The 14,848-nt window shown below is 45.6% G+C and overlaps 1 protein-coding gene across 1 annotated transcript in view; it reads right to left on the bottom strand.

The window, feature by feature from the left end:
- The window catches only part of LOC115125652 (plexin-A4-like), a gene marked incomplete at its 3' end in the record, with an annotated part of 305,241 nt that overhangs the window by 41,357 nt on the left and 249,036 nt on the right, over positions 1–14,848 (bottom strand). Inside the window, exon 23 of the mRNA XM_065017000.1 lies at positions 11,973–12,076. Within this exon, the coding sequence (XP_064873072.1) occupies positions 11,973–12,076 (104 nt within the window). The remainder of the gene's footprint in view (positions 1–11,972; positions 12,077–14,848) is intronic.

The raw sequence follows: 14,848 nt of genomic DNA, 5'->3' as shown, positions 1-14,848 counted from the left end.
CCCGCCCCCCAACCCGCCCCCCAACTCGCCACCCAACCCGCTCCCCAACCCGCTCCCCAACCCGCCCCCAACCCGCTCCCCAACTCGCCACCCAACCCGCTCCCCAACTCGCCACCCAACCCGCCCCAACCCGCTCCCCAACCCGCTCCCCAACCCGCTCCCCAACCCCACCCAACCCGCCCCCAACCCCCGCCCCCCAACCCGCTCCCCAACCCGCTCCCCAACCCGCTCCTGGTGCATAATGTGTTAGTATCATGACAGGCGACACCCATGGGAGGCTCCAGGGAGATTCCACAGGGATCAACTACCCCCCTCTAACTATACAACATGGTCCCTAAGCAGTAACCCTACATGTTTATTAGTTAATTTAATGGTGTGTGTGTGTGTTTGGGGTTGTAATATTGGGAGGGAGGAGGAGAGGTGGGATGGGATGGGATGTGAGATGACAGTTGGGTCCGGGTGGTTTAGGAAGAGGAGGAGGAGAATAGAGACTGTTGCTCTCATTAAACTGATGGGATGGCCAGATCATATATCAGAGCAATGCTCAGGGTTACAATGTGATTCTCCCTACAGTAAATAATATAATATATACATATTCATATATGCTACTTAGCAGATGCTTTATCCAAAGTGACTTACAGTACAGAGAGTACTTTTATTTGAGCAGAAAGGGCATTGAAACATTAGTTTCAACCAAAGGCGAATGAGTTCTATGCTAACTGTACATAGGGGGGGATAGAAATATAATTAGAAGAGTTCCTCTATATCTAGGAGGGTGAATGGGTTCTATGCTAACTGTACATAGGGGGGATAGAAATAGAATTAGAATAGCTCCTCTATATCTAGGAGGGTGAATGGGTCTGTGCTTTATTCATAACAACCCATTAGGATGACAGTTAGCAGAGTCTAATTCCATTCAGAGTGCACGTTGATCCCATTCTATATTCCATATTTCTGTATTCCATTATAACAAGACAGACGTGGGACTTCTGGAGGCTGTCAAGAGGGGAAATCTGTCTGACCAAAGTCGACAGTAATCAATGATATTCATGTTTTACTAGGTCCCCAAGACATTCATAATATATAAGTGGGTAACCTCTTCCACTAACGATGGCGTTGTACAAAATCTATGTTATATAAACTGACCTGTTGGACCCAAAGTGAACAAATGACTGATGTAGACAGTAGATAATCACCACTAGGTAATACATCATTAAAATATAACGTCATCTAATGTTAGTTTGGTAAAATGATGAGAGGAACGTTTTGGAGTGGGATGACTGCGAGTGTGAATCTGCAGGATGTTTCCAGTCTCCCTCCTTTCCTCCTTACATCCCTTTCTCCTCCCTCCTCGCTCCCTCTCCTCCCTCCTCCCTCACTCCCTCTAACAGGCTTTGAGTGTCTGAGTCTGGTTTTTTGTCAAGGAGAACGCACCCTGCCTTCCCCCTCCTTCCCCTCCCCAGCTGAAAACTGAATTAACTTCTGTCTTCATTATCTCATTCCGGTTTCCAATCAGGCTTCTAATCCATTCTACCTCGCTGTCTCGACCACCACACCCACGACATCCCACTTGCCGCCGTGACATTTCATTTAAGCGTCATGCGGCGGGCAGACTCCCCTCCCCCCCCCCCTCACCCCTCCGGAAAGCTCATTTGGAGGGCTGCTGGCTTAGGTGTCCACATTATTTACACCATAAGGAGCAAGCGAGCGTCGCTCCGTTCCTATTTCCACCGGTCCATCATTTCGGCTCGCTGGAGGGACGGTTGCCAATAAGGGAATGTACCAATCAGCAGGATTTGTCATAATGGGGTTGTCTGTCTGTCTGTCTGTCTGTCTGTCTGTCTGTCTGTCTGTCTGTCACTGTATGTTCATGCGAGGTGTACATATGACTGGCTTGTCTGGTGTATGTCCAGGTGAAGGTTTGCGTGTGTGTGGGCGCGCGCTTGTGTGTTTGCATATTTAAAATAGTGTCATGTTGTCCATGTCTGGAATGGAGCTGGACATACTGTATGTGTGTGTTCTGAGCATGTGTGTCCACCTATGTTAATGCCTGTGTTCTAGTGTGTAAAACTCCCTATGAATGTGAAGATAGATGGACATCTGAGTGGAGCACATCAGATCTTAACTCCTCTCCTCTGCTCAGACAGAGAGTTGCCATGGCGTTATGACCGCCTGCCCTTTGTTGGTCATCTCCCTGCCTTTAATCCACCCTCCCTCCCTCAGCTGATTACTTCTGGGGTGTCTATTCAGTCAGACCCTGATCCTCTGTAATGACCTGGAAGTGCTCTGACAGGCCCAGTCTATTACAGGGGGCACAGGTTACCGGGTCAGAGCCAATAAGGCGGAGAGGAGGGAGAAAGTCATGACTACAAAAGCAATAGTCTCTCTACTGATCGTCATCACTGCTGGTTCTACAGGGGGATAGGAGCAATGATATAGTCGGGTGTGACAACTGCCCTTTTCCAAATGTTTTCTGAACGGTGGATGGAGGGTATTTTCGGTCCCCCCTATGAGTGTGCTGTAGCTATAGAAATAGAATAAACAGAGTTCACTTCTTCTGAATGAACATTTAGCTTTTCTTGGACAATGCTGTATCCTATTCTATTATATTGTATTGTCTGAACGAAAGCTGTAATCCTACAATGGAAGATTCAAACACTAAAAACATTGCATCTAGGGTTGCAAAATTCCTGTAAATTTCCCCAAATTCCCCAGTTTTCCAGAAATCCTGGTTGGAAAATTCTTGAAATTACGAGGGAATCCAGAAATCCTCCAACCTGGATTTCTTGGAAAACCTGGGTATTTTGTGGAAGTTACCGAAATGTTGCAACCCTGATTGTACTGTCTAGGGTCCTGATCAACCCTGATTGTACTGTCTAGGGTCCTGATCAACCCTGATTGTACTGTCTAGGGTCCTGATCTACTCTGATTGTACTGTCTAGGGTCCTGATCAACCCTGATTGTACTGTCTAGGGTCCTGATCAACCCTGATTGTACTGTCTAGGGTCCTGATCAACCCTGATTGTACTGTCTAGGGTCCTGATCAACCCTGATTGTACTGTCTAGGGTCCTGATCAACCCTGTACTGTCTAGGGTCCTGATCAACTCTGTACTGTCTAGGGTCCTGATCAACTCTGTACTGTCTAGGGTCCTGATCAACCCTGATTGTACTGTCTAGGGTCCTGATCAACTCTGTACTGTCTAGGGTCCTGATCAACTCTGATTGTACTGTCTAGGGTCCTGATCAACTCTGATTGTACTGTCTAGGGTCCTGATCTACTCTGATTGTACTGTCTAGGGTCCTGATCAACCCTGATTGTACTGTCTAGGGTCCTGATCAACCCTGATTGTACTGTCTAGGGTCCTGATCAACCCTGATTGTACTGTCTAGGGTCCTGATCAACCCTGATTGTACTGTCTAGGGTCCTGATCAACCCTGATTGTACTGTCTAGGGTCCTGATCAACCCTGATTTACTGTCTAGGGTCCTGATCAACCCTGATTGTACTGTCTAGGGTCCTGATCAACTCTGATTGTACTGTCTAGGGTCCTGATCTACTCTGTACTGTCTAGGGTCCTGATCAACTCTGTACTGTCTAGGGTCCTGATCAACCCTGATTGTACTGTCTAGGGTCCTGATCAACCCTGATTGTACTGTCTAGGGTCCTGATCAACTCTGATTGTACTGTCTAGGGTCCTGATCTACTCTGTACTGTCTAGGGTCCTGATCAACTCTGTACTGTCTAGGGTCCTGATCAACCCTGATTGTACTGTCTAGGGTCCTGATCAACTCTGATTGTACTGTCTAGGGTCCTGATCTACTCTGATTGTACTGTCTAGGGTCCTGATCAACCCTGATTGTACTGTCTAGGGTCCTGATCAACCCTGATTGTACTGTCTAGGGTCCTGATCAACCCTGATTGTACTGTCTAGGGTCCTGATCAACCCTGATTGTACTGTCTAGGGTCCTGATCTACTCTGATTGTACTGTCTAGGGTCCTGATCAACTCTGTACTGTCTAGGGTCCTGATCTACTCTGATTGTACTGTCTAGGGTCCTGATCAACCCTGATTGTACTGTCTAGGGTCCTGATCAACCCTGATTGTACTGTCTAGGGTCCTGATCAACTCTGTACTGTCTAGGGTCCTGATCTACTCTGTACTGTCTAGGGTCCTGATCTACTCTGTACTGTCTAGGGTCCTGATCTACTCTGATTGTACTGTCTAGGGTCCTGATCAACCCTGATTGTACTGTCTAGGGTCCTGATCTACTCTGATTGTACTGTCTAGGGTCCTGATCAACCCTGATTGTACTGTCTAGGGTCCTGATCAACCCTGATTGTACTGTCTAGGGTCCTGATCAACTCTGTACTGTCTAGGGTCCTGATCAACTCTGTACTGTCTAGGGTCCTGATCAACTCTGTACTGTCTAGGGTCCTGATCAACTCTGTACTGTCTAGGGTCCTGATCAACTCTGTACTGTCTAGGGTCCTGATCAACTCTGATTGTACTGTCTAGGGTCCTGATCAACCCTGACTGTACTGTCTAGGGTCCTGATCAACTCTGATTGTACTGTCTAGGGTCCTGATCAACTCTGTACTGTCTAGGGTCCTGATCAACCCTGATTGTACTGTCTAGGGTCCTGATCAACCCTGATTGTACTGTCTAGGGTCCTGATCAACTCTGATTGTACTGTCTAGGGTCCTGATCTACTCTGTACTGTCTAGGGTCCTGATCAACTCTGTACTGTCTAGGGTCCTGATCAACCCTGATTGTACTGTCTAGGGTCCTGATCAACCCTGATTGTACTGTCTAGGGTCCTGATCAACTCTGATTGTACTGTCTAGGGTCCTGATCTACTCTGTACTGTCTAGGGTCCTGATCAACTCTGTACTGTCTAGGGTCCTGATCAACCCTGATTGTACTGTCTAGGGTCCTGATCAACTCTGATTGTACTGTCTAGGGTCCTGATCTACTCTGATTGTACTGTCTAGGGTCCTGATCAACCCTGATTGTACTGTCTAGGGTCCTGATCAACCCTGATTGTACTGTCTAGGGTCCTGATCAACCCTGATTGTACTGTCTAGGGTCCTGATCAACCCTGATTGTACTGTCTAGGGTCCTGATCAACCCTGATTGTACTGTCTAGGGTACTGATCAACTCTGTACTGTCTAGGGTCCTGATCAACTCTGTACTGTCTAGGGTCCTGATCAACTCTGTACTGTCTAGGGTCCTGATCAACTCTGTACTGTCTAGGGTCCTGATCAACTCTGATTGTACTGTCTAGGGTCCTGATTAACTCTGATTGTACTGTCTAGGGTCCTGATTAACTCTGATTGTACTGTCTAGGGTCCTGATCAACCCTGATTGTACTGTCTAGGGTCCTGATCAACCCTGATTGTACTGTCTAGGGTCCTGATCAACTCTGATTGTACTGTCTAGGGTCCTGATCAACCCTGATTGTACTGTCTAGGGTCCTGATCAACCCTGATTGTACTGTCTAGGGTCCTGATCAACCCTGATTGTACTGTCTAGGGTACTGATCAACTCTGTACTGTCTAGGGTCCTGATCAACTCTGTACTGTCTAGGGTCCTGATCAACTCTGTACTGTCTAGGGTCCTGATCAACTCTGATTGTACTGTCTAGGGTCCTGATTAACTCTGATTGTACTGTCTAGGGTCCTGATCAACTCTGATTGTACTGTCTAGGGTCCTGATTAACTCTGTACTGTCTAGGGTCCTGATCAACTCTGTACTGTCTAGGGTCCTGATCAACTCTGTACTGTCTAGGGTCCTGATCAACTCTGATTGTACTGTCTAGGGTCCTGATTAACTCTGATTGTACTGTCTAGGGTCCTGATCAACTCTGATTGTACTGTCTAGGGTCCTGATTAACTCTGATTGTACTGTCTAGGGTCCTGATTAACTCTGATTGTACTGTGTCTACATGAAAGGATGCTGCATCTGAAGATAACAATCACTCAATATATTTTCTACCTTTGTAGGGGATTTCAAACTGAACATCCATTTATGTTTTTACTCTAATGACTGTTTTGAGATCTAAAACCGACTTTGCTCTTTTGCTCAGAACATCAAATCAAAATCAAATCAAACTTTATTTGCCACATGCGCCGAATACAACCAGTGTAGACTTTACTGTTGAAATGCTGACTTACAAGCCCTTAGCCAACAGTGTAGACTTTACTGTTGAAATGCTGACTTACAAGCCTTTAGCCAACAGTGTAGACTTTACTGTTGAAATGCTTACTTACAAGCCCTTAACCAACAGTGTAGACTTTACTGTTGAAATGCTGACTTACAAGCCCTTAACCAACAGTGTAGACTTTACTGTTGAAATGCTTACTTACAAGCCCTTAGCCAACAGTGTAGACTTTACTGTTGAAATGCTGACTTAAAAGCCCTTAACCAACAGTGTAGACTTTACTGTTGAAATGCTGACTTACAAGCCCTTAACCAACAGTGTAGACTTTACTGTTGAAATGCTGACTTACAAGCCCTTAACCAACAGTGTAGACTTTACTGTTGAAATGCTGACTTACAAGCCCTTAGCCAACAGTATAGACTTTACTGTTGAAATGCTTACTTACAAGCCCTTAACCAACAGTGTAGACTTTACTGTTGAAATGCTGACTTACAAGCCCTTAGCCAACAGTATAGACTTTACTGTTAACCAACTTAAGTGTAGACTTTACTGTTGAAATGCTGACTTACAAGCCCTTAGCCAACAGTGTAGACTTTACTGTTGAAATGCTGACTTACAAGCCCTTAGCCAACAGTGTAGACTTTACTGTTGAAATGCTTACTTACAAGCCCTTAGCCAACAGTGCAGTTCAAGAAGAGGAAAATAATTACCAAGTAGACTAAAATAATAAGTCATAATAAAAAGTAACACTATAAGAATAACGAGGCTTTATACAGGGGGCACCAGTACCGAGTCAGTGTGGAGGCTTTATACAGGGGGCACCGGTACCGAGTCAATGTGCAGGGGTAAAGGCTAGTTGAGGTAATATGTACATCTAGGTGGGGGCAAAGTGACTATGCATAGGTAACAAACAAACAGTGAGTAGCAGCAGTGTACAAGGGGGGGGGGGGGGGTCAATGTAAATAGATAACTATGAATTGTTCAGCAGTCTAATGGCTTGGGGGTAGAAGCTGTTGAGGAGCTTTTTGGTCCTAGACTTGGCGCTCCGGTACCGCTTGCCATGCGGTAGCAGAGAAAATGGTCTATAACTTGGATGGCTAGAGTCTGACAATTTTATGGGCTTTCCTTTTTGACACCGCCTATTATATAGGTCCTGGATGGCAGGAAGCTTGGCCCCAGTTATGCACTACCCTCTGTAGCGCCTTACGGTTAGATGCCGAGCTGTTTCCATGGTATGGTATGTTTGGACTATGATAGTTTGTTGGTGATGTGGACACAAAGGAACATGAAACTCTCGACCCGCTCCACTACAACCTTGTCGATGTTAATGAGGGCCTGTTCGGCCCGCTTTTTCCCGTAGTCCACGATCAACTCCTTTGTCTTGCTCACATTGAGGGAGAGGTTGTTGTCCTGGCACCACACTGCCAGTTCTCTGACCTCCTCCCTATAGGCCGTCTCATCGTTGTCGGTGATCAATGTTGTGTCGTCAGCAAACTTAATGATGGTGTTGGAGTCGTGTTTGTCCACGCAGTCGTGGGTGAACAAGGAATACAGGAGGAGACTAAGTACACACCCCTGAGGGGCCCCAGTGTTAAGGATAAGCCTGGCAGACATATTGTTGCCTACTCTTATCACCTGGGGACGGCCCATCAGGAAGTCCAGGATTCAGTTGCAGTTGGAGGTGTTTAGTCCCAGAGTCCTTAGCTTAGTGATGAGCTTCGTGGGCACTATGGTGTTGAACGTTGAGCTGTAGTCGATGAACAGCATTCTCACGTTTGTTCCTTTTTTCCAGGTGAGAAAGGGCGGTGTGGAGAGCGATTGAGATTATGTCATCTGTGGATCTGTTGGGGTGGTATGCAAATTGGAGTGGGTCTAGGGTGTGCTGGAGGATGCTGTTGATGTGAGCCATGACCAGCCTTTCAAAGCACTTCATGGCTACCGACGTGAGTGCCACGGGCGGTAATAATTTAGGCAGGTTACCTCTGCTTCCTTGGGCACAGGGACTATGGCTGTCTACTTGAAACACATAGGTATTACAGACTCAGTCAGGGAGAGGTTGAAAATGTCAGTGAAGACACTTGACAGTTGGTCTGCGCATGCTTTGAGTACACGTCCTGATAATCCGTCTGGCCTAGCGGCTTTAAAGGTTTTGTTCACATCGGCTACTGAGAGGGTTATCACACAGTCATCCAGAACAGCTGGTGCTCTCGTGCATGCTTCAGTGTTGATTGACTTGAAGCAAGCATAAAAGGCATTTAGCTCGTCTGGTAGGCTCGCGTCACTGGGCAGCTCGCGTCTGGGTTTCCCTTTGTAGTCCATAATAGTTTCAAGCCCTGCCGCAACCGACGAGCGTCAGAGCTCGTAGTAGGATTCAATCTTAATCCTGTATTGATGCTTTGCTTGTTTGATGGTTCGTCTGAGGGCATAGCAGGATTTCTTATAAGCGTCCAGATTAGTCTCCCGCTCCTTGAAAGCGGCAGCTCTAGCCTTTAGCTAGATGAGAATGTTACATTTACATTACATTTAAGTCATTTAGCAGACGCTCTTATCCAGAGCGACTTACAATTACTTATGTTGCCTGTAATCCATGGCTTCTGGTTGGGATATGTACGTACAGTCACTGTGGGTAGGAAGTCATTGATGCACTGATGTGGTGTATTCCTCAATGCCATTGGATGAATCCCAGAACATATTCCAGTCTGTGCTAGCAAAACTGTCCTTTAGTGTAGCATCCGCGTCATATGACCACTTCCGTATTGAGCGAGTGACTGGTACTTCCTGCTTTAGTTTTTGCTTGTAAGCAGGAATCAGGAGGATATAATTGTGGTCAGATTTGCCAAATGGAGGGCGGGGAAGAGCTTTGTATGCATCTCTGTGTGTGGAGTTAAGGTGGTCTAGGTTTCTCCTGGTTGCACATGTGACATACAGGTAAAAATTTGGTAAAACTGATTTAAGATTGCCTGCAGTCCCCGGCCACTAGGAGCGCTGCTTCTGGGTGAGCATTTTCTTCTTTGCTTATGGCCTTATAAAGTTGGTTGAGAGCGGTCTTAGTGCCAGTTTAACTTTGTGGTGGTAAATAGACGGCTACGAATAATACAGATAAGAACTCTAGGTAGATAGTATGGTCGAAAGCTTATCATAAGGTACTCTACCTCAGGTGAGCAATACCTTGACTTCTTTAATATAAGACATCGCACACCAGCTGTTGTTGACAAAAAGACACACCCCCACCCCTCGTCTTACCAGAGGTAGCGTCTCTGTTCTGCCGGTGCATGTAAAATCCCTCTATATTGTCCGTTTCTTCGTTCAGCCAAGTCTCAGTGAAACATAAGATGTTACAGTTTTTAATGTCCCATTGGATAATCTTAATAATAGGTCATCCATTTTATTTTCTAACGATTGCACGTTAACAAGGAGAATGGAAGGCATTGGGAGTTTACTCGCTCGCCTCCGGCTTCTCAGAAGGATCCCCGATCTGCGTCCACTTTTCCGGCGTCTTTTCTTCATGCAAAAGGCGTGGATCTGGGCCTGTTCCAGTGAAAGCAGGATTTCCTTCTCGTCAGACTCGTTAAAGGAAAACGTTTCTTCCAGTCCAAGATGAGTAATTGCTTTTCTGATGTCCAGAAGTTATTTTCGGTCATAAGAGATGTAGCAGCAACATACACAATAAGTAAAAAAATAAGTTACACAAAATGCAAATAAAATGTAAAAAATTGCACAATTGGTTGGGAGAATGTAAAACGTCAGTCATGTTCTTCGGTGCCATGTATTAGTCTATTAGTCTATTGGCTGGAGAAATCAACATAGTCCATTTAGAACTGTCAAAGGATGTGCGTGTTCATTCAATAGCTTGGCAGAGGCTTTTAAGCCTGCTAAAACAGAATTCTGCCTCTTCTTCCTCTTCCCTTTGTCTGCGGCCATCAGACATTATTGAAACGGACTCTGAAAAACATTCTGCCTGACTGATCCAACGGCATCATCAGTCCTACGTGTCAACAACCTAAACCAACATGATCGGACACAACACGTGTGCAATACTGTCAGGTTGCGTGCGTAGACATCTTGTGAAGCCTCTAGTCTCTTTGCTACTGTTACTCTTGTAATACTAGTTTAGGTGCTTTCCTACCGTCAACTCTGACTTGCAGAGTTCTAATCAAAGTCTGATTTTTAATGAGTTTCTGTTTCCTTCAGTGTTTGGGGGGAAATAAATGTGGCAGTGGGTAAAGGTGCTGTCTGTCTGTGGAATGGCGGCGTTTGGAAACAGAGACAACAAAGAGAGCGGCTGATGACTCCTGAACTCAGAAGGCTGGAGGAGCGAGGGAGGAGGGAGGCAGGAGATATGGTGAGGCAGGCGGTATAGATAGAATCAGTTAAACAAATAAACAAACTCAAAACACAAATCTCCCCCCGGCTCTGTCTGATGAGATCAGGAGGTCTATTTGAAAAAAGAGCCGTGAGTGGTGTGTGTGTGTGTTTTGCAAAGAGACCTTTACAGGGTAATCTATTTGATGAAACATTTATGAGGTTGAGCCAGCATTTTGACTGGCTGATTAGCTGCAAAAGTTTACCTGGAAATGGAATGACACTCAGGTGGAGTGAGTTTACTTGTGAGTGAGTGTGCAATATGAATTTATCTAGTGTACCGTCTACATTATGGTAGTACCTGGAAGTCAATCATCTCAAACATGTATTTACCTGGAAGTGGATACTCTAATAGTTAGAGCCTAATCTGGACCATCGGTTTACCTCAAACTGAACACTATGCAGCATAATATTTACATGGAAACATGGTGCACCACACTGTATTATACACTATGAGAGGGAATAGTTTAGTTTTGATATTGCAAATACACACTGGAGGGGAAAACAAACTACTTCATTCTATTCATCCATTTTACTTGTCTCTAACAGGCTTTGTTGGTACACTAGCAAATCACCAGTCCCTTCTGTACAGCGTATTGGGAGTTATCTTCAATCTTCTCCATTACGGATCAGTGTACCCTATAGAAATACACTGAATTATACTTCTACCCTCTCTGTCCTGAGTGAACATGGGTATGACTCTACCTCTAGATATGCATGTCCCTTGTAGTATAGATATGTGTGTTCTAGATAGTGATGCGTGTACCTGGTCGTATAGATATTTGTGTTCTAGATAGTGATGCGTGTACCTGGTCGTATAGATATGTGTGTTCTAGATAGTGATGCGTGTACCTGGTCGTATAGATATTTGTGTTCTAGATAGTGATGCGTGTACCTGGTCGTATAGATATTTGTGTTCTAGATAGTGATGCGTGTACCTGGTCGTATAGATATGTGTGTTCTAGATAGTGATGCGTGTACCTGGTCGTATAGATATGTGTGTTCTAGATAGTGATGCGTGTACCTGGTTGCATAGATATGTGTGTTCTAGATAGTGATGCATGTACCTGGTCGTATAGATATGTGTTCTAGATAGTGATGCATGTAACTGGTCGTATAGATATGTGTTCTAGATAGTGATGCATGTAACTGGTCGTATAGATATGTGTTCTAGATAGTGATGCATGTAACTGGTCGTACAGATATGTGTTCTAGATAGTGATGCATGTAACTGGTCGTAAGTCAGAATGTAGATATGTAAAAAAAAAAATATATATATATATATATATATATATATATATACACACACACACACACACACACACACACACACACACACACACACACACACCTTTATTTAACTGGGCAAGTCAGTTAATAACAAATTCTTATTTTCAATGACGGCCTTGGAACAGTGGGTTAACTGTTCTAGATAGTGATGCGTGTACCTGGTAGTGAGCAAGCATGTTGAGTCTCTTCCAGTCGCTCTCAATCTTGGTAGAGAGGTCTTCGTCCATCAGGATCGTACGCTGACCTCTGCCCTGGCGCCACTCTGTGAGGGGGCAAAGGTAAAGACAGGTTAGGGCACTACAGGGAGAAAGAGAGATTTATATCCAGCCTGCTCAGAATGACCTTTTCCACAAGATGCAGTGATCACTACGCTCTCTTTTTGTACACTCCTTTGATGTCACACACGCAGGTTGGCATTTATTGTCATGAATCTTTCCCTGGTGGCAGCTCTGTAGAGTGGTCACTGATTGACACAGCCACAAAGTCATCAAATCTGATTTTAAACCTATTTTTACAATATAGCCAGTGTTGCCTTTCTAGATGGCCCGTGTAGTGAAGAATTGCTCATTTCTGCCTCCAGGGCAAGATTCATGACAGTGAATGTCAACCTGCGTCACATACACACTGGTTCTGCAGGAGCCATGTATGTCTGGACGGTGGGAAGAGAAGGGGAGTGGCTACAGTGGAACAGATCTGGAGTTCCTGGAATCCTTCCTTTGAGGCCAGCATGAGATTCCCAGGCCACAAAGTAGCGATACCGAGACGTAGAACGAGTGTGACAACGAGTGTTAGTAGCAAGAGAGAACGAGAGGGAGGACAAGAAGAAATAGAGGGAAAAGAAAGGGAGGAAAATTAATCACCCACTCTGCTCTTTGATAGAGAGCGGATCGGGGGCTTTCGCTGGGCCCTCTCGATCGATGGATGTGATTACCACTGCTAGCCAAGGTCCCTACTTCCTCTTTCATCTGTGGCGGGCCCCTGGCCCCCACGCTGAGTGCTCTCCACCATCGACCAGTGCTAAACCCCTGCTGAACTGTCTCTTATTGTCATTACTGGGAACTAGCTAGGGCAGGAGAAACCACACCACCACTACCCCATTCAGCTGGACTTTCAGTCTCAGCTAGAAATACCACACCATTGCACCCTCAGGAGATACCCCACCAAAGCATCCTAAAGAGTAATCCAACCACAGCACCCTTCAAGAGAAACCATACCACCGCACACACTCGAGATACAACGCCACCCCAAAGACATACGAAATAGCCCACCACCCTCACCACTGTAGAGAAACCCCACCACTGTATTCCATCACATTATAATGAAAATAAAATATATTGTGGAAAACAAACAAGGAGGTGATATTCTTTTGTTTGCCGCATTTGAGTTTATATAAGAATGTGTCACTGTGTTGGTGTTGTTCCCGCCTGGCGTCGGTCACTGGCATCTCCTATTCCAATCACAAATAGACCAACAAAGCAGCAATCACAGGGCAGATGATGAAACACGTCCTAGGAGGGGTGCGGAGAACAACTTCGGCATCAGAAATCTCCAGGAAACACAAAGCCTCCTATTGTTTTCTCTCTGTACTGTACATCTTTCCATCAACATGCAAATGACCTGAGTCTCCAGTTGGGCCAGAGTAAACAAACCAAAGGAAGAGGAGAGAGGGAATTGGAAAAAAGGAGAGGAAAGAAAGGATGAATTTGGAGAAAACCAGAGTAAGATGAGATTGCCCCTGTATCCCAATCCTCCCAGGTCTCTCTGTGTGGAGCCCAGTGTTGTAGATAAAGGCTTTGGGGAGTGGAGGGATTCTAGAACATCGGAGCTCCTACAGTGAAGGTTAAGGTTATTGAGGTAGTGTTGTCATGCTGCAGAGGGGGAACCAGTGAAGGTTGTTGAGGTAGTGTTGTCATACTGCAGAGGGGGAACCAGTGAAGGTTATTGAGGTAGTGTTGTCATACTGCAGAGGGGGAAGTAGTGAAGGTTATTGAGGTAGTGTTGTCATACTGCAGAGGGGGAAGTAGTGAAGGTTATTGAGGTAGTGTTGTCATACTGCAGAGGGGGAAGTAGTGAAGGTTATTGAGGTAGTGTTGTGAGACTGCAGAGTGAAGGTTGTTGAGGTAGTGTTGTTATACTGCAGAGGGGGAAGCAGTGAAGGTTGTTGAGGTGGTGTTGTTATACTGCAGAGGGGGAACCAGTGAAGGTTGTTGAGGTAGTGTTGTTATACTGCAGAGTGAAGGTTGTTGAGGTAGTGTTGTTATACTGCAGAGGGGGAACCAGTGAAGGTTGTTGAGGTGGTGTTGTGAGACTGCAGAGTGAATGTTGTTGAGGTAGTGTTGTTATACTGCAGAGTGAATGTTGTTGAGGTAGTGTTGTCATGCTGCAGAGGGGGAACCAGTGAAGGTTGTTGAGGTAGTGTTGTCATACTGCAGAGGGGGAACCAGTGAAGGTTGTTGAGGTAGTGTTGTCATACTGCAGAGGGGGAACCAGTGAAGGTTGTTGAGGTGGTGTTGTGAGACTGCAGAGTGAATGTTGTTGAGGTAGTGTTGTTATACTGCAGAGTGAATGTTGTTGAGGTAGTGTTGTCATGCTGCAGAGGGGGAACCAGTGAAGGTTGTTGAGGTAGTGTTGTCATACTGCAGAGGGGGAACCAGTGAAGGTTGTTGAGGTAGTGTTGTTATACTGCAGAGGGGGAACCAGTGAAGGTTGTTGAGGTGGTGTTGTTATACTGCAGAGGGGGAACCAGTGAAGGTTGTTGAGGTGGTGTTGTTATACTGTGGAGGGGGAACCAGTGAAGGTTGTTGAGGTAGTGTTGTTATACTGCAGAGGGGGAACCAGTGAAGGTTGTTGAGGTAGTGTTGTTATACTGCAGAGGGGGAAGCAGTGAAGGTTGTTGAGGTAGTGTTGTTATACTGCAGAGGGGGAAGCAGTGAAGGTTATTGAGGTAGTGTTGTCATACTGCAGAGGGGGAACCAGTGAAGGTTGTTGAGGTAGTGTTGTTATACTGCAGAGGGGGAACCAGTGAAGGTTGTTG

The sequence above is a fragment of the Oncorhynchus nerka genome, unplaced genomic scaffold (assembly GCF_034236695.1).
Source record: "Oncorhynchus nerka isolate Pitt River unplaced genomic scaffold, Oner_Uvic_2.0 unplaced_scaffold_690, whole genome shotgun sequence".
In the NCBI taxonomy this organism is placed as follows: Eukaryota; Metazoa; Chordata; class Actinopteri; order Salmoniformes; family Salmonidae; genus Oncorhynchus; species Oncorhynchus nerka.
This window is presented reverse-complemented; position numbering and strand designations above follow the sequence as displayed.